At 49.4% G+C, this 23,629-nt stretch overlaps 1 protein-coding gene across 1 annotated transcript in view; it reads right to left on the bottom strand.

Moving 5' to 3' along the window:
• Positions 1–23,629, bottom strand: part of LOC141271392 (uncharacterized) — a 115,879-nt gene that overhangs the window by 5,029 nt on the left and 87,221 nt on the right. Inside the window, exons 15-17 of the mRNA XM_073681483.1 lie at positions 466–639; positions 259–382; positions 78–175 (exon numbers count right to left, since the gene is read on the bottom strand). Of these exons, the coding sequence (XP_073537584.1) occupies positions 78–175; positions 259–382; positions 466–639 (396 nt within the window). The remainder of the gene's footprint in view (positions 1–77; positions 176–258; positions 383–465; positions 640–23,629) is intronic.

Raw genomic sequence — 23,629 nt, 5'->3', positions numbered from 1 at the left:
AACAAGACTGAGCACAAGACCTTCACAGCCTTCTACACATCATAGGGGAGATCTCATAACACCTTCTCTCCATCTACCTGATGATCGTCTGGAACATTGGGACCTTCTTGTTTACAGTGCTGTGGAAGAAGAGGATGGGGACATCTCTCTGGTGTTGTCCTCTTACTGGATAGATCTGGAGAAAACACATACAGGGACTGAATTCATTCTTTACATACAGATAATTATAGGCCGTGTGTATTTAGTCCTGTCTATTACCTGGTGATGTGAGGGGATGGGGAACCTCCATCATGACGTCCTTGTACAGATCTTTGTGTCCTTCTAAATATTCCCACTCCTCCACGGAGAAATAGATGGAGACATCCTGACACCTTATAGGAACCTGACAGATACAATAATATCATCATCACCCCGATCCCTTCTTAGCATTACTGTATAATGTCCCAGCATTCCCAGCAGTGTCACCTCTCCAGTCAACAGCTCAATCATCTTGTAGGCGAGTTCTAGGATCTTCTGGTCATTGATGTCCTCATGTATCAGGGGGTGAGGTGAAGGCCCCGTGATTGGGCTCAGGGTTCTTCTCCATCCCTCAGATACAGGGTCCTGACAGCGCTCACTAGAGGTCTTCTTCACCACTGTGTAATCCTGGTTATGGAGAGACACATTAATAAATCTCACTACAGACATTTCCAGAGTCTTCACCTCTCCAGTTCTGTCCATCTGTTATTCCCATAGATAAGAATGATGTAATGTGACGTCATCAGAATCTCTCACCTCTCCAGTAAGCCGGGAGAGGATCTCTAGGGTGATGTGTAACATCTTCTCTGCCATCTTGTCCCTGCCAGTATTCATCCTTGAAGGGTCAATCAGCAAAAAATTGTCTTATATAGAAGATCTCCACTGAGAGGATCCAATATAGTAGGGACCTGAATGGGGAGAAGATGGGCCGATGTTACATCATAAAGAATCTCAATGAATAATACAATTATTGGAGATAATAGGGAGACACATGGGGAAATAATTAATGTTATAGATGAGACAACTCATTTAGGTCATAGTAACTGGATAGAATAAATGTCTGAGATCTATGACATGCATCTGTCTAGGACCAAACGCATGTTGTCATGGAATGAAGAGGTGGCTGCACGTGTGCAGGTTTCGACATTTATTTCTATAGAGGTGCCGAAAATGGCTGAACTCATTTGGCTGGCAATATCAGTCAATCTATTAGTGAATATGAGCATTTTCTTGGAAACTAGTCTGGTTTCTTCTGTGGAAGTTCTATTTTTCCTGGCACATAGCTTGTGTTGCCATTCGCGGTACAGATGACCTTTGATGTAATCTTGACATAACTGTACATAATATTGATGAAATAGATTCCTCATCATAACCTAATATTAATCACAGTGACCGCCTAAGAACAGCTTCTAACCCGTATTCTGTATAAATGTTACTAAATGTTTTTTTCGTTTGCTTACTTTATTTTTTGTTCTCTCAACAGAATTTAGTAAGAATTTTGTTTCATGCACCTAACTACAGAGATACCAGAATGAATACCCCCCAAATGTGACTCATTTTTGAAAATTACACCCACAAGGAAAGTTTTGTACTGTGCAGAAGAGCCATCCGAGAAGTAGTAGACCTTGCTCACACTTGGTAGGATGTCAATTTTTATCCCTGAAATCAAATGTTTTTGGAACAAATGAACAGCTATTGAATCATGAAGTAAGCACTCAGATATTATAACTACACTTTTGTATTTTATTTCTGACTGTAAGCAGAGCCGGCTTTTTTCTATTCAGCTAAGCAGACAACAGACCGGACACTTCACTCATTGCAGAGGGCACTGGGGGAGACATTGCACAAGGGAGACACCGCACAAGGAAGTCCCCACAGGTACCAGCCTCTGAAACGAGAGTCACTGATGAAGCTTCATTTCAGGGCGGCAAACAAAGCAAGAGGAGTGTCGGGATGTCCCAGCCCCCTCCCTTTCAATGACGCTTTGTTTCAGGGCAGAAAGGGGAGTGACAGCAGTTTCTGCTAGCAGATGACGATTCGTTTGAGTATCCCATTGTGAGGAGCTGGCCTTGTTCTAAAGACTATTGGACCAATGCACGTAGAGCAGAGTCTGTGACTCTAAGGGATGCAGACTTTTTCCAGCACGGAGCTCCGGTTACATCAATCTTATTGTGGTGTTTTATTAGAAATTTGCTTGCTCATCAGTTCAACCTCAGGAATCAATGTTTCCTTTCAGTGACAGTAAGCAGAGGAAGAAATGCAGGCTGGATCTTATGCATACATAAGGCCAGACCCAAGATTGGTAATCAATGAAAGCAATCATTCCATTGTCTCCCAGCCACTAGTCCCATTGTGTGGATGGGGATTGTAGACTCAGTGGAGCCGTCACCACAGGGGGTCTCAAATGCAGTCCCAGTTGATAGGCTTCTGGAATATTCTTCATTCTTTGAGCTCAAAGCAAATGTTCAAAAAGGAGGGTGTGAGGGGACTGATCCCAGGGAGGGAGGAAAAGAAGTCACATGTTTAGTCAGAGAGTGTGGAATGATGTCGAAGGGAGAGGATCTATCCTGAGGTCCTGGAGCCCATGGATGAATGGCCTATGGAGTTTGGTTGCTGACTGGGCTGGATAAACATGCTACAGTTGTGGGATCTGTCGTCTGGACTTGATGAACTTTCTTAAGGACTGTTGCTACTGGATACATGCGCTGCTATAGTTTTATCTGTGGTCTGGAGGAGTATGGACTGTGACTACAGACTATACTGTCTGGAAGAAAGAAATCTGTGGGCCAACCAAAAAATGTGAGACTGCGATAAAATAAGATAACACCCGCGCTTACTATTGCACCACTGGACAAAACATAGCAGCAGCAAATGGAAAAATTACACCCCTGTCAATGTAATAGCTAGATAAAAAAGAAAATTGGAAATGACCACTGCGCTAAAATGTTGATAGATACAAAAACACTGACAGATACCAGTGAAGCAACCTGTTGGAGGAAGGAACCTGCAGAACCAACAACTAAAGATGATAAACTACTGAAAAGTGGGGGACAAATAATCAATTGTTCCTGCAGCTCATAACCTCCAAACAGACCAACGATAGTACATACACACAATGCACAAAAAGACCCACAGAGGGCTATCAGAAAGGCAGAGGAAATTCTAAAAAACAATAAGGTTATGATGTTACGAATGCAGTGACTGATAGTCTGTGTGCACACTATAAGTTTTTCAAGCGTTTTTGCCACGGAATTTTCGCAGCGAAAACGCTTAAAAAAACACTTGGTAATACGTGCCCCATGGTCCCCAATGATAATCCGCATGTGCTGTGCACATGCTGTGGAAATTTCCGCTGCGGATTATCATTGCGGAAAAATACGCAGCTTGTCCATTAATTCTGCGGACACGCAGCGTAATTGCCACCATTGACTTGCATTGAAACGCTTCATATCCGCATCACTACATGTGCACACGCGGATATGAAGCAATTCAATGTGCGGATGGTACCCAGGCCTGGAGAAGAGGAGACTCTCATCCAGACCTGGGTACCATAGAAACTGTAACGTGACCGCTGACGTCGGCGGTCACGTGACCTGTCACATGACTTAATGACGTCATCGCAGGTCCTTCACACCACCGCGAGACCAGAAGGAGCGGAGAAGGAGACCGGGGGCCATCAGAAGGTGAGTATAATCTTTATTTTTCACCATTCTTATTCTTTTTTGTTGACTATTACTTGGTCACACTATATAAATCCATGCCGGTTGCATGGATTTATATAGTGTGACCAAGTTGTCAAGCACTTTTCCAAGTGATGCTAAAATCGCTTGGAAAAGCGCTTGATAACCCACATGCAGAAATGCATGCAAAAACGCTTGACAAACGTTTCTACTTGGCAGGAAAAACGCATGTAAAATCCGCATGCGTTTTTCCTGCCAGAGAGAAGCGGAAAAAATATGCAGCATTTCTGCTTCTTGGCACTTAGCCATAGAAAAAGTCAAAAACGTTAGCAAACTGTTTGGTGTACATGTAAACATAGAATGACCCCTGTAAGACCATGTATCAAATCGGAGTCACCTCCCTAAACAGGTTCCACGAACCTACATGAGGTGGCAAATACAAACAGTTTCAGCAGGTACAAGTCTGGAAAAAACTTACTGTTGTAACAGGTACAAAAAAATCAGTTTTCAGACTCACTGTTTTGTTGATACTTCCATGTTGAGCAGACGATTCTAAATGAGACAAGCGTCAAGCGCGGTGAAAGGTAGGTAGGTGATTGTGGAGCTAAGGCTATACTTCTGAGAGAAGCATTCTGGAGGATATTTTTGCCTCTCTCGATTAAGGGCAATATTTCACATTTATTGATGTTAATTAAAGCCTGAATAAGAGCCAAATTAGTTGAGAAGGTCGATTATCTTTGGTTGAAACAGGATTGTATCATTTGCAAAAAAAGTTGTTTGGATTATTTTCTTATTTATATCGATACCCTTAAATGTGCTGGGATCAGATAAGAATATAAGTATGGGTTCTATAGCTAAGTTGTCTTGTTCCTTTTTCCAAGAGGAAAGACTTAGACGAGAAGCCAGGGGTATACACTTGAGCCTTAGGGGAGGAATATAAATTACGTATATAGTATAAAAAAAAAAAAAAAAAAGGGGCCTGATAACGACATTTTTGATAACACCATATATAACCATTCCCATACAGCTTTCTCTGTATCGATAGTTACTATAACTGAGACACCTTTCTTGTTTATGGAGGAGTGAGTCTTGATATTGATTTTTAATACTTCTGTGCAGTGTTGGTATATGCGGAATCACCCTCTGATGTATAGTCTAGGTTTGGAGGGGAAGGTGTGTCACCATGCGTCTTTCCTGATGCCATTTTTGAACAGACACAGATTATTTTTTTACGGAGGCATTTTTTTTCTGTGGCTCTCAATTCAATTGGAAAGTCTTGCAACAATTCCAGGGATGTAACTAGAGACAGAACTCCCTCTTCCTTCTACCACATTTCCATTTTTTTTTGGTACTCTAGGCATGTTCTCTGGTGAAGATTACTAAATTATGGAGTGCTATTTGCACAAAACATATGGCCATTTTTTTACTCCAAGTTTTTTTACAAAGTTTTAACTGGTCTAACAAGTACACCTCCCAAATTTATTATACTCCTGGATGCACACAGGCATCGAAGAGATGGATGTTGTGCCACGTTCCTGGCATCATTTATATATTTTACCATCAGTAGAGGTGAGAGAATCTAATTTGTGCCAGATTTTAGGAAGTGTGCAAGTCATGGCAAATTTTAAAAAATTGCGTTTCTGTTTGAGCGAATCACCTAAAAAATGGCAGCCACCAATTTACACATTGCAGAAAATTGCATCAGCCACAGTAGGCTCACATGACCACAGGCGCAGCCTTCCTCATAATGCCTTGCAGCTATCACATCACATGATTTATAGCAGTCATCAGGTAAGACTATCCTAGCCTGTGTAAAAGCCAAGACAAGAAATGCAGCAGCCATTATAGGGTGATTCATGAAAATAGAGGCGCTCACAGATTAGCAAAAGAGGTGAGAGACAGCCCTAAAATATTGGACAAATACTAAATACAATAATATCACTGAAGAAGATGAGTGCAGTAGTCTGTGTATGTCTTAATTCAGATGAGTCAATGACTTTTCTCAGATGCAAAACAAAAGTCTGAGTTTCATCAGTTTTTCTCATTTGAAAAAAAAACAACAAAGTCTGAAATACGGACTGAACACGGATGGTACTTTTTCACAGATTCAAAGACTTGCATTGGTGAGATTGAGCCAAGGCTCAAATCAAAATTTCAGTTTCCGTGAGTTTGTGTTGACCACTCAGGCCGCAAAAAAAATACAGACATCTATCTTAATAGGCTCATAGATTATAATAGATACGAATTCTAGACTGTGAAAGCCGTAGATAGAACTTGTATGAGATAATACAGAGATTCAATTAATAAGAGGAGAGCAAAAGTTAGCAGACATGCCAGCCATAGTGCCAGACTGAGGCCACGTTCACACATTCAGTATTTTACATCAGTACAGTATTTGTAAGCCTAAACCACTAGTGGGTGAAAAATGCAAAAGTGGTGATGTGTTTCTATTACACTGTTCCTCTGAACGTGTGAACATGGCCTCAGACTCAGTGTGATTGATCAGGGATATGGTGTAGCTGCCATCTTTCATGCTTAATTTGAATTACACTTTTTTTCTTAATTCTTAAAGCACTAAAAAGCAGCATGCCAGCACAATATAATTCAAAGGAAAAAAAAGTGTACTCTGTCAAGTCAGATAAGGTGTGTTTGCTTGTTACAAGTGACCTAACTCAGTTTTTGCATCTCTTGTGCAGAATAAATAATCATTTTTTAAAAAGACAAAGGCACATCATCGAATGTTTATCTGAAGATGTGCTCTTCTAATCAACTGACTGCAGCGGTGCTTTGACTTCTGAAAGGGGAAGACACCGCAAACCTCAGAGTGGCCTGCACTGGATCTGCGGGGACTCTGAAAGAAGAGTATGCGTCTATAGATTATTTTTAATCAGTCTATGTCTAAAAAACATCCCGTGTGCCATCAGTTTGATTCCATACATATCTGTTTATATGGCATATGCTTTCATTCCCCTAAAAAACTGTACATATTCATATCACCCAACTGTCTCAAAATACAAAGAGGGGCAGATTATGCATCGCAAGGTGAGGCAAAATGTTACATAAGCTCTTTACTAGTAATTAGCGAGCATGCTCGGGTGCTCGCCGAGTATCTTCAGCGTGCTCGGGTGTTATGTTTGAGTCACTCCATGCACATGATTTGCGACTGTTTGATAGCTTTAATACATGTGAGGAATGTCTGTTTCTTAGGCATTCCTCACATGTATTAAAACTGTCAAACAGTCGCAAATCATGCACACGGAGTGACTCAAACATAACATCCGAGCAAGCTGAAGATACTCGGCGAGCACCCAGGCATACTCGCCAAAAGGGTTAACAGAACATATTCGCTCATCACTACTCTTTACCAGGCCCTTAGCCACACCAATTTACCATTTAATTATACCTTGCCCCTGTAAAAATGTTAAAAAGTAATGGAAAAGCCGTTTAAGGCCGTTTTCATAGTACTGCTAAACCCTTCTATTGTCCTGTTCCATTATTATCCTGTTCCGCTCTGGCCTCAACCCCCCGCTCTGGCCTCAATCCCCCAGCTCTGGCCTCAATCCCCCAGCTCTGGCCTCAATCCCCCAGCTCTGGCCTCAATCCCCCAGCTCTGGCCTCAATCCCCCAGCTCTGGCCTCAGCCCCCCCACCTCTGGCCTCAGCCCCCCCACCTCTGGCCTCAGCCCCCCCACCTCTGGCCTCAGCCCCCCCACCTCTGGCCTCAGCCCTCTCTCCTCAGCATTCCTCTCTGCCAGTGTTTCTCAACTCCAATCCTCATAGCCTCCAACTGATCAGGTTTTCAGGATTTAATAAGTATTGCACATGTGAGAGAACTTGTGGAAATTTCTAATGCCTCTACAATAATTCCAACACCTGTACAATACTAACGAAATCCCAAAAATATGATCTGTTGGTGGCCGTGAGGACTGAACTCTGCTCTGTGCCCTCAGACCGTCTCCTCAGCATTCCTCGCTGCCGTCAGGCCAAGGCACAACACAATTTTTAATGTCTGGACGTGCTCTGTACCAATGATAGAGAGAAGCATTTTAAAATGGATTTTGTCTTTAAATCTTCTTGTACACCATTAGCTTGCCTGAGATTCACATAAGGTTAGCAATGTCATCAATATCTCTGTGTTTATTATATTAAAAAAAAGTATCACAGATCTCAAACTTTCATTTTGGGCCCAGCTCTGAGGCATAATGCAGCGGGTGCATCTAGAGAAGTAAACTTATTTATCAAAAATGAACACGTTCTAAGATGTATTGATATATACTGTTACCTGATTTACCTTTTGATACGTCTCACATCAATGTAGAAGAAATGTACACTTGCTTTTCTACTTTTTTGAGTGACAAAAAAGTAGTAAAAACGCAATATTACAAAACCTGACAAAACGTCGTCCAAACCACATTTTTTGACCGTCTTGCCATTTTAATATACGGGTAAATCACCATAGGTGACAGATATAGACATATTCTGCAGGTAAATATTCTAAAGCTAGCCGGCCTTACAGAATGTGCGACTCCCGGAAGAACATTAACTTTATTCCCCCAGGGAGCCATTGGCTTTCAGTCACATAGGCATGCTGCTAACACGGCTACAGTCATTGCTCTGTACACATGGAGAGGCGGCTGGAAGCACACTCTGGCACTGTAATTGACAGCCGGCTCTCCGCAGATGAGATGTAGAGTGAGCTGTCAATCAAATTAAGCGGTGATTGTAGGGGGATACATTAATGTTCTCCCCGTAGCCCATACATGTCAAACTGTGGCCCGCAGGGTGGTTATATTTGGCCCGTGACACCAGAACCGCCACCCCTATGTGGGGCAATTATTCTATATATAGAACTATGTGGGGACCATTATTCTGTATGGAGGACAATGTGGGGACCATTGTTCTGTATGGAGGACAATGTGGGGCCCATTGTTCTGTATTAAGGACCATGTGGCGCCCATTGTTCTGTATTCAGGACCATGTGGGGCCCATTGTTCTGTATTCAGGACCATGTGGGGCCCATTGTTCTGTATTCAGGACTATGTGGGGCCCATTGTTCTGTATTCAGGACTATGTGGGGCCCATTGTTCTGTATTCAGGACTATGTGGGGCCCATTGTTCTGTATTCAGGACTATGTGGGGCCCATTGTTCTGTATTCAGGACTATGAGGGGGCCATTGTTCCGTATGGAGGACTATGTGGGGCCCATTATTCTGTATGGAGGACTATGTGGGGCCCATTATTCTGTATGGAGGACTATGTGGGGCCCATTATTCTGTATGGAGGACTATGTGGGGCCCATTATTCTGTATGGAGGACTATGTGGGGCCCATTATTCTGTATGGAGGACTATGTGGGGCCCATTATTCAGTATAGAGGACTATGTGGGGCCCATTATTCTGTATAGAGGACTATGTGGGGCCCATTATTCCGTATGGAGGACTAGGTGGGGCCCATTATTCTGTATGGAGGACTAGGTGGGGCCCATTATTCTGTATGGAGGACTATGTGATGCCCATTATTCCGTATGAAAGACTATGTGGGGCCCATTATTCTGTATGGAGGACTATGTGTTGCCCATTATTCAGTCAGGAGGACTAGGTGGGCCCATTATTCTGTATGGAGGACTAGGTGGGGCCCATTATTCTGTATGGAGGACTAGGTGGGGCCCATTATTCTGTATGGAGGACTATGTGGTGCCCATTATTCTGTATGAAAGACTACGTGGGGCCCATTATTCTGTATGGAGGACTATGTGGGCCCATTATTCTGTATGGAGGACTATGTGGGCCCATTATTCTGTATGGAGGACTATGTGGGCCCATTATTCTATATGGAGGACTATGTGGGGCCCATTATTCTGTATGGAGGACTATGTGGGGCCCATTATTCTGTATGGAGGACTATGTGTTGCCCATTATTCTGTATAGAGGACTATGTGTTGCCTATTATTCTGTATGGAGGACTATGTGGAGCCCATTATTCTGTATGGAGGACTATGTGTTGCCTATTATTCTGTATGGAGGACTATGTGGAGCCCATTATTCTGTATGGAGGACTATGTGGAGCCCATTATTCTGTATGGAGGACTATGTGGTGCCCATTATTCTGTATGAAAGACTATGTGGGGCCCATTATTCTGTATGGAGGACTATGTGTTGCCCATTATTCAGTCAGGAGGACTATGTGGGGCCCCTTATACTGTATACTGGTTAGCCCGTGACTTTGTCCAAGTTTATCATTTTGGCCCTCTGTGTGTTTGAGTTTGACATCCCTGCCGTTGCCGCACTGTCAGAAAGGCAGCCTGGGGCATTGTAATCCTAAATCTGCAGAGAAATAGGTTTTACGAGGTGACAAGTTACCTTTAGAAACAGCAAAATAGTATCAGTACTAAAGGGGTTAATAATAAATATGACATATTTTAAGACTGGGGTCTCTCCACATACCTCCACCTGCAGAGCCGCCACCACATATATGGCTGCTCTGTGTGCACAGGACCTGTGATGAGGTCACAGGAGGGGAGGAGTCAGGGGTCACATGATCAGGGGCCTCAGTGGATGCAGGACTCTGCTGTGCTGGTTGTCATGGTGCTGGATGAGGGGAAGGTTATGTGTGGGGTCAGGAGGGGTTTACAGTGTGGATGTAGCAGAGCCGCGTGTGTACGAGGTGTACGGAGCAGAGCCGTGTGTGTACGAGGTGTACGGAGCAGAGCCGCACGTGTACGAGGTGTACGGAGCGGAGCCGCACGTGTACGAGGTGTACGGAGCGGAGCCGCACGTGTACGAGGTGTACGGAGCGGAGCCGCGTGTGTACGAGGTGTACGGAGCGGAGCCGCGTGTGTACGAGGTGTACGGAGCGGAGCCGCGTGTGTACGAGGCGTACGGAGCGGAGCCGTGTGTGTACGAGGTGTACGGAGCGGAGCCGCACGTGTACGAGGTGTACGGAGCGGAGCCGCGTGTGTACGAGGCGTACGGAGCGGAGCCGCGTGTGTACGAGACGTACGGAGCGGAGCCGCGTGTGTACGAGACGTACGGAGCGGAGCCGCGTGTGTACGAGACGTACGGAGCGGAGCCGTGTGTGTACGAGGCGTACGGAGCGGAGCCGCGTGTGTACGAGGTGTACGGAGCGCAGCCGCGTGTGTACGAGGCGTACGGAGCGGAGCCGCGTGTGTACGAGGTGTACGGAGCGGAGCCACGTGTGTACGAGGCGTACGGAACAGAGCCGCGCGTGTACGAGGCGTACGGAGCGGAGCCACGTGTGTACGAGGTGTACGGAGCGGAGCCGCGCGTGTACGGAGCAGAGCCGTGTGTACGAGGTGTACGGAGCGGAGCCGCGCGTGTACGAGGTGTACGGAGCAGAGCCGCGTGTGTACGAGGTGTACGGAGCGGAGCCGCGTGTGTACGAGGTGTACGGAGCGGAGCCGCATGTGTACGAGGTGTACGGAGCGGAGCCGCGCGTGTACGAGGTGTACGGAGCGGAGCCGCGTGTGTACGAGGTGTACGGAGCAGAGCCGTGTGTGCGAGGTGTACGGAGCAGAGCCGCGTGTGTACGGAGCGGAGCCGCGCGTGTACGAGGTGTACGGAGCGGAGCCGCGTGTGTACGAGGTGTACGGAGCGGAGCCGCGCGTGTACGGAGCAGAGCCGTGTGTACGAGGTGTACGGAGCAGAGCCGTGTATGTACGAGGTGTAAGGAGCAGAGCCGCGCGTGTACGAGGTGTACGGAGCAGAGCCGCGTGTGTACGAGGTGTACGGAGCGGAGCCGTGTGTGTACGAGGTGTACGGAGCGGAGCCGCGCGTGTACGAGGTGTACGAAGCAGAGCCATGTGTACGAGCTGTACGGAGAGGAGCCGCGTGTGTACGAGGTGTACGGAGCGGAGCCGCGTGTGTACGAGGTGTACGGAGCGGAGCCGCACGTGTACGGAGCAGAGCCATGTGTACGAGGTGTACGGAGCAGAGCCGCGTGTGTACGAGGTGTACGGAGCAGAGCCGCGCGTGTACGAGGTGTACGGAGCAGAGCCGCGTGTGTACGAGGTGTACGGAGCGGAGCCGCGTGTGTACGAGGTGTACGGAGCGGAGCCGCGCGTGTACGAGGTGTACGGAGCAGAGCCATGTGTACGAGGTGTACGGAGCGGAGCCGCGCGTGTACGAGGTGTACGGAGCGGAGCCGCGCGTGTACGAGGTGTACGGAGCGGAGCCGCGCGTGTACGAGGTGTACGGAGCGGAGCCGCGCGTGTACGAGGTGTACGGAGCGGAGCCGCGCGTGTACGAGGTGTACGGAGCGGAGCCGCGCGTGTACGAGGTGTACGGAGCGGAGCCGCGCGTGTACGAGGTGTACGGAGCGGAGCCGCGTGTGTACGAGGTGTACGGAGCGGAGCCGCGCGTGTACGGAGCAGAGCCGTGTGTACGAGGTGTACGGAGCAGAACCGCGCGTGTACGAGGTGTACGGAGCGGAGCCGCGCGTGTACGAGGTGTACGGAGCAGAGCCGCATGTGTACGAGGTGTACGGAGCGGAGCCGCATGTGTACGAGGTGTACGGAGCAGAGCCGCGTGTGTACGAGGTGTACGGAGCGGAGCCGCGCGTGTACGAGGTGTACGGAGCAGAGCCGCGCGTGTACGAGGTGTACGGAGAGGAGCCGTGTGTGTACGAGGTGTACGGAGCGGAGCCGCGTGTGTACGAGGTGTACGGAGCGGAGCCGCGTGTGTACGAGGTGTACGGAGCGGAGCCGCGTGTGTACGAGGTGTACGGAGCGGAACCGCGCGTGTACGAGGTGTACGGAGCAGAGCCGTGTGTACGAGGTGTACGGAGCGGAGCCGCGCGTGTACGAGGTGTACGGAGCAGAGCCGCGTGTGTACGAGGTGTACGGAGCGGAGCCGCGTGTGTACGAGGTGTACGGAGCGGAGCCGCGTGTGTACGAGGTGTACGGAGCGGAGCCGCGCGTGTACGAGGTGTACGGAGCGGAGCCGCGTGTGTACGAGGTGTACGGAGCAGAGCCGTGTGTGCGAGGTGTACGGAGCAGAGCCGCGTGTGTACGGAGCGGAGCCGCGCGTGTACGAGGTGTACGGAGCGGAGCCGCGTGTGTACGGAGCGGAGCCGCGAGTGTACGAGGTGTACGGAGCGGAGCCGCGCGTGTACGAGGTGTACGGAGTGGAGCCGCGCGTGTACGAGGTGTACGGAGCAGAGCCGCGCGTGTACGAGGTGTACGGAGCAGAGCCGCGCGTGTACGAGGCGTACAGAGCGGAGCCGCACATGTACGAGGTGTACGGAGCGGAGCCACACGTGTACGAGGCGTACGGAGCGGAGCCACACGTGTACGAGGCGTACGGAGCGGAGCCGCACGTGTACGAGGTGTACGGAGCGGAGCCGCACGTGTACGAGGTGTACGGAGCGGAGCCGCACGTGTACGAGGTGTACGGAGCGGAGCCGCGTGTGTACGAGGTGTACGGAGCGGAGCCGCGTGTGTACGAGGCGTACGGAGCGGAGCCGTGTGTGTACGAGGTGTACGGAGCGGAGCCGCACGTGTACGAGGTGTACGGAGCGGAGCCGCACGTGTACGAGGCGTACGGAGCGGAGCCGCGTGTGTACGAGACGTACGGAGCGGAGCCGCGTGTGTACGAGACGTACGGAGCGGAGCCGCGTGTGTACGAGACGTACGGAGCGGAGCCGTGTGTGTACGAGGCGTACGGAGCGGAGCCGCCTGTGTACGAGGCGTACGGAGCGGAGCCGCGTGTGTACGAGGCGTACGGAGCGAAGCCGCGTGTGTACGAGGTGTACGGAGCGGAGCCACGTGTGTACGAGGCGTACGGAACAGAGCCGCGCGTGTACGAGGCGTACGGAGCGGAGCCACGTGTGTACGAGGTGTACGGAGCGGAGCCGCGCGTGTACGGAGCAGAGCCGTGTGTACGAGGTGTACGGAGCGGAGCCGCGCGTGTACGAGGTGTACGGAGCAGAGCCGCGTGTGTACGAGGTGTACGGAGCGGAGCCGCGTGTGTACGAGGTGTACGGAGCAGAGCCGTGTGTGCGAGGTGTACGGAGCAGAGCCGCGTGTGTACGGAGCGGAGCCGCGCGTTTACGAGGTGTACGGAGCGGAGCCGCGTGTGTACGAGGTGTACGGAGCGGAGCCGCGTGTGTACGAGGTGTACGGAGCGGAGCCGCGCGTGTACGGAGCAGAGCCGTGTGTACGAGGTGTACGGAGCAGAGCCGTGTATGTACGAGGTGTAAGGAGCAGAGCCGCGCGTGTACGAGGTGTACGGAGCAGAGCCGCGTGTGTACGAGGTGTACGGAGCGGAGCCGTGTGTGTACGAGGTGTACGGAGCGGAGCCGCGCGTGTACGAGGTGTACGGAGCAGAGCCATGTGTACGAGCTGTACGGAGAGGAGCCGCGTGTGTACGAGGTGTACGGAGCGGAGCCGCGCGTGTACGGAGCAGAGCCATGTGTACGAGGTGTACGGAGCAGAGCCGCGTGTGTACGAGGTGTACGGAGCAGAGCCGCGCGTGTACGAGGTGTACGGAGCAGAGCCGCGTGTGTACGAGGTGTACGGAGCGGAGCCGCGTGTGTACGAGGTGTACGGAGCGGAGCCGCGCGTGTACGAGGTGTACGGAGCAGAGCCATGTGTACGAGGTGTACGGAGAGGAGCCGCGCGTGTACGAGGTGTACGGAGCGGAGCCGCGCGTGTACGAGGTGTACGGAGCGGAGCCGCGCGTGTGCGAGGTGTACGGAGCGGAGCCGCGCGTGTACGAGGTGTACGGAGCGGAGCCGCGTGTGTACGAGGTGTACGGAGCGGAGCCGCGCGTGTACGGAGCAGAGCCGTGTGTACGAGGTGTACGGAGCAGAACCGCGCGTGTACGAGGTGTACGGAGCGGAGCCGCGCGTGTACGAGGTGTACGGAGCGGAGCCGCGTGTGTACGAGGTGTACGGAGCGGAGCCGCGTGTGTACGAGGTGTACGGAGCAGAGCCGCGTGTGTACGAGGTGTACGGAGAGGAGCCGCGTGTGTACGAGGTGTACGGAGCGGAGCCGCGTGTGTACGAGGTGTACGGAGCGGAGCCGCGTGTGTACGGGGTGTACGGAGCGGAACCGCGCGTGTACGAGGTGTACGGAGCAGAGCCGTGTGTACGAAGTGTACGGAGCGGAGCCGCGTGTGTACGAGGTGTACGGAGCGGAGCCGCGCGTGTACGGAGCAGAGCCGTGTGTACGAGGTGTACGGAGCAGAGCCGCGCGTGTACGAGGCGTGCGGAGCCGCGCGTGTACGAGGCGTACGGAGCGGAACCGCGTGTGTACGAGGTGTACGGAGCGGAGCCGCGTGTGTACGAGGCGTACGGAGCGGAGCCGCGCGTGTACGAGGCGTACGGAGCGGAGCCGCGTGTGTACGAGGCGTGCGGAGCCGCATGTGTACGAGGTGTACGGAGCAGAGCCGCGTGTGTACGAGGTGTACGGAGCGGAGCCGCGCGTGTACGAGGTGTACGGAGCAGAGCCGTGTGTACGAAGTGTACGGAGCGGAGCCGCGTGTGTACGAGGTGTACGGAGCGGAGCCGCGTGTGTACGAGGTGTACGGAGCGGAGCCGCGCGTGTACGGAGCAGAGCCGTGTGTACGAGGTGTACGGAGCAGAGCCGCGCGTGTACGAGGCGTGCGGAGCCGCGCGTGTACGAGGCGTACGGAGCGGAACCGCGTGTGTACGAGGCGTACGGAGCGGAGCCGCGTGTGTACGAGGTGTACGGAGCGGAGCCGCGTGTGTACGAGGCGTACGGAGCGGAGCCGCGCGTGTACGAGGCGTACGGAGCGGAGCCGCGCGTGTACGAGGCGTACGGAGCGGAGCCGCGTGTGTACGAGGCGTGCGGAGCCGCATGTGTACGAGGTGTACGGAGCAGAGCCGCGTGTGTACGAGGTGTACGGAGCGGAGCCGCGCGTGTACCAGGTGTACGGAGCAGAGCCGCATGTGTAGGAGGTGTACGGAGCGGAGCCGCGTGTGTGCGAGGTGTACGGAGCGGAGCCGCGTGTGTACGAGGTGTACGGAGCGGAGCCGCGTGTGTACGAGGTGTACGGAGCGGAGCCGCGTGTGTACGAGGTGTACGGAGCGGAGCCGCGTGTGTACGAGGTGTACGGAGCGGAGCCGCGTGTGTACGAGGTGTACGGAGCGGAGCCGCGTGTGTACGAAGCGGAGCCGCATGTTTAGGAGGGGTACGGAGCGGAGCCATGTGTACGAGGGGTACGGAGCGGAGCCGCGTGTGTACGAGTTGTACGGAGCGGAGCCGCGTGTTTACCAAGCGGAGCCGCATGTGTAGGAGGGGTACGGAGCGGAGCCATGTGTGTACGAGGGGTACGGAGCGGAGCCGTGTGTGTACGAGGTGTACGAAGCAGAGCCGCGTGTGTACAAGGTGTACGGAGCGGAGCCGCGTGTGTACGAAGCAGAGCCGCGCGTATATGAGGTGTGCGGAGCCGCGTGTGTTCGAAGCGGAGCCGCATGTGTAGGAGGTGTACGGAGTGGATCCATGTGGGTTCGAGGGGTACGGAGCGGAGCCCTGTGTCTACGAGGTGTACGGAGCGGAGCCGCGTGTGTACGAGGTGTGCGGAGCCACATGTGTACGAAGCAGAGCCGCATGTGTAGGAGGTGTACGGAGCGGAGCCGCGTGCGTACGAGGTGTACGGAGCGGAGCCGCCTGCGTACGAGGTCTACGAAGCGGAGCCGCGTGCGTACGAGGTGTACGGAGCGGAGCCGCCTGCGTACGAGGTCTACGAAGCGGAGCCGCGTGCGTACAAGGTGTACGGGGCGGAGCCATGTATGTGCGAGGTGTACGGAGCGGAGCCATGTGTGTACGAGGTCTACGGAGCGCACCTGCGCGTGTACGAGGTGTACGGAGCGGAGCCGCGCGTGTACGAGGTGTACGGAGCAGAGCCGCGTGTGTACGAGGTGTACGAAGGGGAGCCCCGTGTGTACGAAGCAGAGCCGTGTGTGTATGACGTGTTAGATCCTTGATTCCTCCCTCCTGATACTGAAGGACTGTGCCATCTCTCCTGGACATGATGATGTGTTATACAGAGCCTTCTCTGCAATATGCACTGACAGCTTATTGTACCACGCTGTTGTTTTCCACGTGGCATCGTGAGGCCTGATCAAAGATATTATACCCTTTCCCTTCCCCCCCATGTTCTCATTGTACCCAGGATGCAATCTGGTTTGGAAGTCTGTGTAGTAGGCGCTCATTTCTTTCACTATTTCCCTGCACTTGGAATTTTTCCCATTTTATGGTAATATTAGTGATGTCGTTCCGAACTACAAGTTTTCCTGCATAAAACAAGACTTTGTACGGCTGTCTTGACGGAAAATTCCTTTTTCAGTCACACTTCATAGGAAATCTGCCTGAAAAAATTGCTGCAAAAGCGCCTTATAACATGGACATAATGCCCAGGAATGTCAAAATGATGTTGCTGTGCACATGTTCCACCTTATGCAACGTGGTGGGAGGAGATGGGATTTATCCTGCGCTGCCTATTCAGGCAAAAGATGATGGATGGAGCCAACGAAGGATTGGATAAAATGCAGTTTATTTGTCGGCGTGTTTCGAAGTATATACACCTTCCTCAGGACAAAACTACAAGTCTATGTCATTTCTGGTGAAGAGAATGGACAGCACCTCCAAAAACATACATTGATCTAATGCCTCTCGGCAAAAATATATAAAACTGAACATGAGGTTCTTAGTTTAACATTCTGATCTGACTGTATGAAGCTCACTGCCACGTCACAGCAAACCTCTTAGTGGGTCCTAACATTTCCTGCCTGAATGGGAGCGAAGCCGTGCACCTACCACCGCCTCAGCACTCCTCTCATTTGGCACAGGCGTGGTTGGCGCACGGCTCCTCTCCCGTTCAGGCAGGAAATGTTAGGACCCATTAGGAGGTTTGCCGTGATGTGGCAGTGAGCTTTATACAGTCTGATCAGAATGTTAAACTAAGAACCTCATGTTCAGTTCTATATATTTTTGCCGAGAGGCATTAGATCAAATGTATGATTTTTTGGAGGTGCGGTCCATGCTCCTTTTTTTGCTATGTCATTTCTGGGTTACCAAACCCTGAAGCCGTTAATAAGGCAATGCCTAGTAGTGGACAACTCATTACATGAGCAGTAGCCAGTGCACAGTGATAACTGCTATTTTTCTACAGGAAAACCCAGTGCCCAATGTTCTGTCCCACCCAGGCACCTACCATGGGCTGTGCTCTGGTGGATTGACAGGAAAGAGAAGTAGTAGCATTTGGAGCACAGATTTGGCTGATATATTTTTCAGCTGCTATGTTGCTTTAGCAAAGCCCATGAGGTAGCTGTATAGTGGAAACCCCTCAGATGTGACCTCATTTTCCCAATACCAGGACAGTTCACTTAGTGGATATAGTAGCAGGCAGCTGTCATGCTAGGTATGAGAAGGACCCAGCGTACTACTGGGAAAAGTGGGGAAGCCCAGCAACTAGGGAGAGTGAAGACCCCTAGGCAGATCTAACAACACCCTGACTTTCTATCGTCCCTAAATAGGTTCCGAACCTATCGCCCAGCAGGATACCCATGTATGCTGGACCTAGAGCTAGGCCCTAGGTAGGGAGGGGTAAGCACTAGTCAGCCCTACTGCAACTAAAGACAAACAAGGAAAACAGACAAGGGGATACACTTAGCTTTGAGAAGACACCAGAGAGATAATGACTACAATCCACAAAGGAACTCCAAGAATAATCTAGCTGACTGATAGAACGTCAGACCTGAAAAAAGGAATTTACTCTATCACCAGAGATTCTCTGGAGAAACTGAGTGTATTAAAAAAAAAACAGTAAGGGTGTGCTAATTAGCAGCAGAAGGTGGAGATCACTGCTGGGTCCTAGAGCGGGAGGGATGATGAAAGGATCAAAAAGGTGTCTGCAAGGCCAAGCACATTGACCTTCTACAGCCGGATCCAGAATGACTGTTAAACTTGACACACCCGTGACAGTACCCCCCTTCTACGAGTGGCCTCTGGACACTCAGGACCAGGATTTTCTGGATGAGAGGCATGGAAAGAATGAACCAACTTAGGGGCATTCACCTCCAATGCTGAAACCCCCCTGCACACAGAAGAGAGTGACAAAGCAAAATGTTCCTCCTCAGGAACTCCTGAAGCCCCTCCCCCACTAAGGGTACCAAACTGTGGATGAAAACCGTATGCACCAAAGAAAGGTGACCTGCCAGTAGACTCTTGGTGATGATTATTAATAGCAAACTCAGCCAACGGTAAGTAAGATGCCCAATCCTCCAGGTTCTCGGAGACAAAGCACTTGAGGTAAGTGTCCAAATTCTGATTAATGCGCTCGGTCTGTCCATTCGACTGAAGATGGAAGGCACAAGAAAAAGACAACTGCACCTCCAGTCGAGTACAGAAAGCTTTCCAGAATTTAGAAACAAACTGGGTCCCCCGATCTAACACTACATCTCATTAATGAATGCCTGAACAAGAGTCTTGGCATTCGGAAGTGCTGGTAACACAATAAAATGAACCATCTTACTGAACCTATCTACAACCACCAGAACCACAGTCCTCCCTGCAGATACCGGTAGGTTAGTAATAAAATCCATTTTTATTGGCCTATCCGTGGCCTGCTAGGAATAGGCAGTGGCAGAAGAGGACCAGATGGACGGGTGTGCGATACTTTAGAATGTGCCAAGTACTGCAAGCAGACATTTTCAACCACATCCTGATGCTATAAAAAATGACGAGAAAGGAGGTCCGCAGTTGCCTTACCACCTGGGTGACCAGCAAGCACAGAGTTGTGATGTTGCCTAATTATTGTACGGCGCAGATTAAATCGTACAAATAACTTCCCTGAAGTGCAGGAGGCAGGGGCATCCCTCTGAGCCTACAACACCTCTCCCTCCAGGTCAGGGTACAAAGCCGAAATGACTACCCCCTCCTGCAAAATAGGGGCAGAGTTCTCATGGTCACCACCACCAGGGAAGCTCCGGGATAAAGCTTCAGCCTTGATGTTTATAACCCCTGGATGAAAAGTGACAACAAAATTGAACCTAGTAAAAACAAAGACCATCTAGCCTGCCTAGGGTTTAGACGTTTAGCAGACTGAAGATATGACAGGTTCTTATGGTCCATGATAACAGTAATAGGATGGACTCCCTTTTCAAACCAATGTCGCCATTCTTCGAAAGCCAATTTAATCGCCATAAGCGCCCTATTACCCACGTCATAATTTCTCTCAGCCGAAGATAATTTTTTGGAAAAGAAAGCGCATGGATGCCATTTACCAGGGGACAAACCCTGAGACAACGTAGCCCCAGCCCCCACCTCCGACGCATCAACTTCTATGATGAAAGATTGAGAAACATTGAGTTGACTGAGTATAGGTGCTGTGGCAAAACATCTCTTTAAGGAGGAAAAAGCCTGCTGGGCGGCATTCGACCATTTAGAAAGATCAGACCCCTTTCTTGTCATGTCAGTGAGGGGTTTCATAATTACCGGATAATTCTGGATAAATTTCCAGTAAAAATTAGTAAACCCAGAAAGCCCTGTAATGCCTTCAGGTTCTCGGGACGGGCCCAATCAAGTACAGCACAGATCTTCTCCGGATCCATCCGAAAACCTGATGATGACAACAGGTACCTCAAAAACTGCAACACCAGGATGGAAAAACATATTTCTCTACTTTGGCATGTAGTTTGTAATCTCTTAATATCTGTAGTATCTGTTTAACATGACCCTTATGCGTCTCAAAATCAGGTGAGTAAACCAAAATATCATCCAGATAGATCACCACAAACCTGCCCACTAAATAATGGAAAATATCGTTTAGGAAATGCTGAAACACCGCAGGTGCATTGGTCAGACCAAAAGGCATAACCAGACTCTTGAAATGCCCCTCAAGGGTATTAAACTCCATTTTCCATTCATCCCCTTCTCTGATTCTAACCAGATAGTAGGCTGCCCTTATATACAACTTGGAGAACACTTTAGCTCCCACAACCTGGTTGAATAAATCTGGAATCAGAGAAAGAGGATATGGATCTCGGACGGTAATTTGATTCAATTCCCTGAAATCTAAACAGGGAGTGAGACTCCCATCTTTTTTTTAACGAAGAAGAATCCTGCCGCCACAGGAGAAGATGAGGGTCTGATATTTCCCTTCTTCAGATTCTCAGCAATGAAATCCTTAATGGCTTGTCTTTCAGGGCCAGAAAGATAATACAGTCTAGACTTGGGTAGTTTAACTCCGGAAGTCAGGTTAATAGGATAGTCATATGCACGATGAGGAGGCAAATCCTGACACACCTCAGAAAATATGTCCTCAAAACCAGACAAAAACAAAGGTAAGGTCTCCGTAGAGACTGCAGAAAGGGAAATGTTTAAGCAATTCTCATGACAGTAATATCCCCATTCAACAATTTCCCTGGATTGCCAATCCACTATCGGATTATGTTTCACCAACCAGGGTAGACCCAGTACAATCGGAGTGGGAAGGCCCTCCAGGTCATAACAAGGAATTACCTCATGATGAAAAGACACCACCCTCAGTCTTATATTACGTACAATCTGAGTCAGAGATCTCTGTGCAAGTGGGGCTGAGTCGATGGCATACAAACGTGGTCAAGATTGTTGGTACCCCTCGTTTAATGAAAGAAAAACCCACAATGGTCACAGAAATAACTTGAATCTGACAAAAGTAATAATAAATTAAAAATCTATGAAAATGAACAAATGAAAGTCAGATATTGCTTTTCAACCCTGCTTCCACAGAATTTATTAAAAAATGAAACTCATGTAATAGGCTTGGACAGAAATGATGGTACCCCTGAAAATAATGTGACAAAAGGGACATGTTTAATCAAGTTGTGTCCACTAATTAGCATCACAGGTGTCTACAATGTTGTAATCAGTCAGTGGGCCTGTATATAGGGCTACAGATACTCACTGTGCTGTTTGGTGACATGGTGTGTACCACACTCAACATGTACCAGAGGTAGCAAAGGAAAGAGTTTTCTCAGGAGATTAGAAAGAAAATGATAGACAAGCATGTTAAAGATAAAGGTTATAAGACCATCTCCAAGCAGCTTTATGTTCCTGTGACTACAGTTCCCATATTATTCAGAAATTTAAGATCCATGGGACTGTAGCCAACCTCCCTGGACATGGCCACAGGAGGAAAATTGATGGCAAATCAAAGAAGCGGATAATACGAATGGTAACAAAAGAGTCCAGGATAACTTCTAAAGAGATTAAAGGTGAACTTCAAGCTCAAGGAACATCAGCGTCAGATCGCACCATCTGTCGTTGTTTGATCCAAAGTGGACTTCATGGGAGACGACCAAGGGGAACACAATTGTTTAAAAAAATCATAAAAAAGCCAGACTGGAATTTGCCAAACTACATGTTGACAAGCCACAAAGCTTCTGGGAGAATGTCCTGTGGACAGATGAGACAAAAATGGAAGTTTTTGGCAAGGCACATCAGCTCTATATTCACAGATGGAAAAATGAAGCATATCAAGAAAAGAACACTGTCCCTACTGTGAAACATGGAAAAGGCTCTGTTATGTTCTGGGGCTGATTTGCTGCATCTGGCACAGCGTGTCTTGAATCTGTGCAGGGTTCAATGAAATCTCAAAACTATCAAGGGATTCTAGAGAGAAATGTGCTGCCCAGTGTCAGAAAGCTTGGTCTCAGTCACAGGTCATGGGTCTTGCAACAGGATAATGACCCAAAACACACAGCTAAAAACACCCAAGAATGGCTAAGAGGAAAACATTGGACTATTCTGAAGTGGCTTTCTATGAGCCCTGACCTAAATCCTATTGAGCATCTTTGGAAAAAGCTGAAACATGCCGTCTAGAAAAGGCAACCTTCAAACACGAGACAACTGGAGCAGTTTGCTCATGAGGAGTGGGCCAAAATATCTGTCGAGAGGTGCAGAAGTCTTATTGACAGTTACAGGAATCATTTGATTGCAGTGATTGCCTCAAAAGGTTGTTCAACAAATTATTAAGTTAAGAAGAACCATCATTTCTGTCCAGGCCTATTTCATGAGTTTAATTTTTTTTTAAATTCTGTGGAAGCAGGGTCGAAAAGCAATGACTGACTTTCATTTATTAATTTTCATAGATTTTTAATTTATTATTACTTTTGTCAGATTCAAGTTATTTCTGTGACCATTGTGGGTTTTTCTTTCATTAAACGAGGGGTACCAACAATTTTGACCACGTGTGTAAATAGGGATGGGCTTAGTTAATGTGCAGCAAGTAAGCCCAAGAGTTCTCACAAACTCAGTATCAACCATGCTGACTCCAGCTCCACTGTCCACAAACAGACATTTTCTCAGCCCTGCGCTCTAGCACCACCTATGCCGTCAGGACAATCCGAGAACTGCATGTTGAAGATAAACACACTACCAAGGGTTAATCGAGTTTCTTTTTGCTTAGGAATCGAGGGATAGACCCCAATAAAATGTCCCTTTTTACCACAAAAAAACACCCCCTTTCTCTTGCGATTTCAGGGGAAATATTTGACGCAGTAGCTCCACCTAACTGCATGGGTTCCTCCAACTCCATAAGTACAGGCTCACTCCCAGACTGCCACCCACCTCCCCCGGGCAAAGGGGCGTTTCCCCGAAAAGAGGACTCAGGAGAAGGTGGTCTCACCCACCTATCCTGAAGGCGTCTATCCACATGTATAGCCAATGACATGGTAGCCTACAAGTACCCCGAGGTTTCGTAAACTGCCAAGGCATCCTTCAACCTTTCTGAAAGGCCGTGATAAAATTTTTGTTGCAGATAATCAACAGGGTCTCAAAAAAAGGTGTTGAGAAAAAAAGTAACAGACACAAATCTCCACTTCAACTTAGGAGTCAGGAAGATAGATAGGAGATAGGGTACAGCTAAGGGCTGGTGTTATTAAAGATGAGCTAGTTTGACCTTTTCGAGT

This window comes from Phyllobates terribilis, unplaced genomic scaffold, assembly GCF_046119375.1.
Source record: "Phyllobates terribilis strain yellow unplaced genomic scaffold, ASM4611937v1 Scaffold_5__5_contigs__length_657084704, whole genome shotgun sequence".
NCBI classification, from domain to species: Eukaryota; Metazoa; Chordata; class Amphibia; order Anura; family Dendrobatidae; genus Phyllobates; species Phyllobates terribilis.
The sequence above is the reverse complement of the archived record's forward strand: the minus strand, read 5'-3'. Positions and strand labels throughout refer to the sequence as shown.